Source organism: Acomys russatus, chromosome 28 (genome assembly GCF_903995435.1).
Source record: "Acomys russatus chromosome 28, mAcoRus1.1, whole genome shotgun sequence".
NCBI lineage: Eukaryota > Metazoa > Chordata > Mammalia > Rodentia > Muridae > Acomys > Acomys russatus.
This window is the reverse complement of record NC_067164.1, coordinates 37,177,674-37,180,835: the sequence shown is the minus strand read 5'-3', so window position 1 is coordinate 37,180,835 and position 3,162 is coordinate 37,177,674. Positions and strand designations below refer to the sequence as shown.

General features: G+C 49.3%; 1 protein-coding gene across 1 annotated transcript; it reads right to left on the bottom strand.

Annotated features, from left to right (window-relative positions):
* Positions 1-1,830: 1,830 nt before the first annotated feature.
* LOC127210559 (olfactory receptor 9) lies at positions 1,831-2,769 on the bottom strand. The gene has a single exon (XM_051170212.1). It carries the CDS (start codon positions 2,767-2,769, stop codon positions 1,831-1,833), a length of 939 nt encoding a protein of 312 aa, XP_051026169.1.
* Between the last annotated feature and the right edge of the window lie 393 nt (positions 2,770-3,162).

The following is a 3,162-nucleotide window of genomic DNA, read 5'->3' as shown; positions in this document are numbered from 1 at the left end:
TGGTAATGCTGAAAATTCTCGTACTAATGATGAAAAGTGTTTCGTATCCAATCATAGCTTCTTAGCATCAAGTACTTCAGAATAAACGATGCTGCAACATCTAGAATGCGCATGCCTGAATCGCTGCGTCAGCTGAGATCCTCGAATGAGCCACAACAGCAGACAAGAGACAGAATCACATCAACGAACAGGCGAACAGAAGCTGACTCTCTCCACAGAGAGGTGAGGCCTCAGGAGGTCCCAGGGGCTCACTGGCTGCCTCCGACACCGGAAAGCCTCGCCGCCCTAAGCTTTGTTCTGTGTTCTTACGGTTCAGACACTGACTCTATCTCATAGCAGATCCTTGGGGTAAATTCTAATGCATCTTGGTGTATTTCTAACCCACATGTCTCACCTTGTCGTTGGTCAGCTGAGGAAAAGTAACTTACAATTATCTTATTCTTTCCACCACAAAAAAAAAAAAATCAAAATATCTCCCTATCCCTTCCTCACCCTTCCTTTCCCCGGGTCATCTAACCTCAGCTCCTTCCTCCTGCACTGACATTTGTAGGGAGCGACACTCAAGTGGGCTACAAAAGTCTTGTGGAGGGTAATTTGGCAAAGTATTTCAAGAACATGTTTTACTCAGCAATCCTGTTTCTGGAAGGCACACTAGAGAAAGTATAGGTAAATGCACAAAAGGTGTATGTGTGAGTACATTTATCTCAATGTCCGGGACAAAAGTTAACTTCAATGACATTTCTAAGATTATAAAACACCCATACTTGGGATATGACAGAGGCTTTGTGGGAGTCATGGCATAATGTTCAAATGTAGTTCAGTGAAATAGAAACTGTTAGAACACATTTTAGACAATATAATCTTATTTAATTTTTGTGATCGCACATATATGCAGGTACAGAACAAAAGCAGATGGCACTAATTTCTCAGAGACATCGTGAACATTTTGTTGATGGTTATATTTTCTTCCGTACATAAATTTCTTGCAACTAGCAGAGTTGTTTTTCACAAACTTGGGAAGAAACCCAACGCAGTTCCCAGGCTTCTGCCTACAGCGCCTGGAGCGTGCTTTCCCTGCCTCCCTGACTAGTAGCTGAAAAAGGGCTCACGGGCAATCAAGAACTGGCTTTCTGGCTGGGCATGGTGGCACACGCCTTTAATCCCAGCACTTGGGAGGCAGAGGCAGGCGGATTGCTGTGAGTTCGAGGCCAGCCTGGTCTACAAAGGGAGTCCAGGACAGCCAAGGATACACAGAGAAACCCTGTGTCGAAAAAAAAGAAAGAAAGAAAGAAAAAACAAAGAGAACACCAGTGTCTTAGGAGGGTCCAAAGAGATAGGGGTCAGTCAGGAGACACATAGCTGGATAGACCAAGCCTACAGCAAGACCAAGCTAGACTTAGGAGCTGAACTTGCAAGCCGCGCCAGCCCTCTCTGCCCTGTCCCTTCCCTGTAGATGCAAACGACGCCAGGGAGAAAGGCTTACAACAAAGACTCACTGGGAGATGCAGGAAGGTAGGCGTCTGAAGAGCAGAGCCCCAGGAAGGCACAGGAGCCTCAGCCAGGACCAGGGACCAGCCAGGACACAATGTCATCTCAGCTGCTTTCCCCTTGCCTTCCGTTCCAGAGCGTGTTCAGTCAAGGTTTAAGGCCAGGGCCCAGAAGCAGAGCGCTGAACAATACGCCTGTGCCTTGGACGCTCACACTGGGTGAGACACACCAACACGCATGCTCCACCCTCTGGACTACAAGTCTCATCTTCTCTTTTTCCTTGACAGTGTCCAGGGATCAGGCCCTTAGCTCCAACATCTTGGGAAGAAGGTGAAAGTGTGGTCAAGGACCCCAGAGGTATCTCTTCATGAGCCGCCTCATGGCCCCTGTGACCTCCTTGTTCCTCAGAGTGTAAACAAAAGGGTTTAACATGGGAGTGACAACCGTGTAGAACATGGTAAGAATTTGGTCCATGTCCCCAAGGGAATCTGCCTGAGGCCTCATATAGGCAACAGTCCCAGTCCCAAAAAAGAGAATGACCACAAACAAGTGGGAGGAGCAGGTAGAAAAGACTTTCTGACGCTCCTGGGATGTTGCGACACCAAGGATGGTGGTGAGGATGCGGGCGTAAGAAGCCACAATCAACGAGAAGGGCATGAAGATAAAAGCTACCGTGATGACAAGGTTCCCCACCTCACCCCAGAAAGTGCTTGCGCTAGCCAGCCTCAGCACAGGCAGGATGTCACAGAGGAAATGGTGGATGGTGTTGGCACCACGGAAAGGCAAAGTGAAGATGAAGACAGAGTGAGTGGTGCCGGTGACGATGCCGGCAAGATAAGAGGCCCCCACCATGGTGGCGCACGTACCCTGGCTCATTAGCGTGGTATAATGCAGTGGGCAGCAGATGGCAGCGTATCGGTCATAGGCCATGGCAGTGAGCAAGCAGCACTCGGCAATGCCAAAAAGGGCAAAGAAATACAGCTGAGTGAAGCAGCTGGCCAGGGGGATGGTGGGCCGGGAGGACCGGAGGTCAACCAACATCCGAGGCACGATGGTCGTGGTGTAGAGGATCTCCACCAAGGAGAAGTGACGCAGGAAGAAGTACATGGGGGAGTGGAGGGCGGCGTCAGCCAGTGTGAGGAGGATGATGAGAGAGTTGCCCATCAGGGTAACCACATAGATACACAGCACACCCCAGAACAGATGGCCTCGGAGAATGCCAAATCCCGAGAACCCCAACAAAATGAACTCCGTTACTTCTGTACCGTTGTTACCTCTCATTTCCCTAAAGCCAGACTGGGGGGCGGGGCAGGGGGTGGGGCGGGGAGAAGGGAGCCAGCTGGAAACAAAGGCAGCAGTAAGAAGGAAGAAGAGTCGTCCAGGAGAGCAGCCAGGCTTGCTGACTAAAGCGAGAGCCTCAGGGCCTACTCACTCCCATCCAGAAAATAAATAAAAATAAAAATAAAAATAAAAATAAAAAAACATGTCTGCAGGAGGAAGAAACACCAGAGAAGGTGAGGCACACTGGCAGGTCTTCCCGGTTCAGGATTTTTCAAACAAGTTTTGTTCCACTCACGCAGGGGCTAAGAGTAAAGAGCTGGGGACAAAAGCAGTTTCCTTCAAGAAGGGAGTTGAGAGTATAGACAGAACGTGGATGGGCAGAGAGAAAACAAA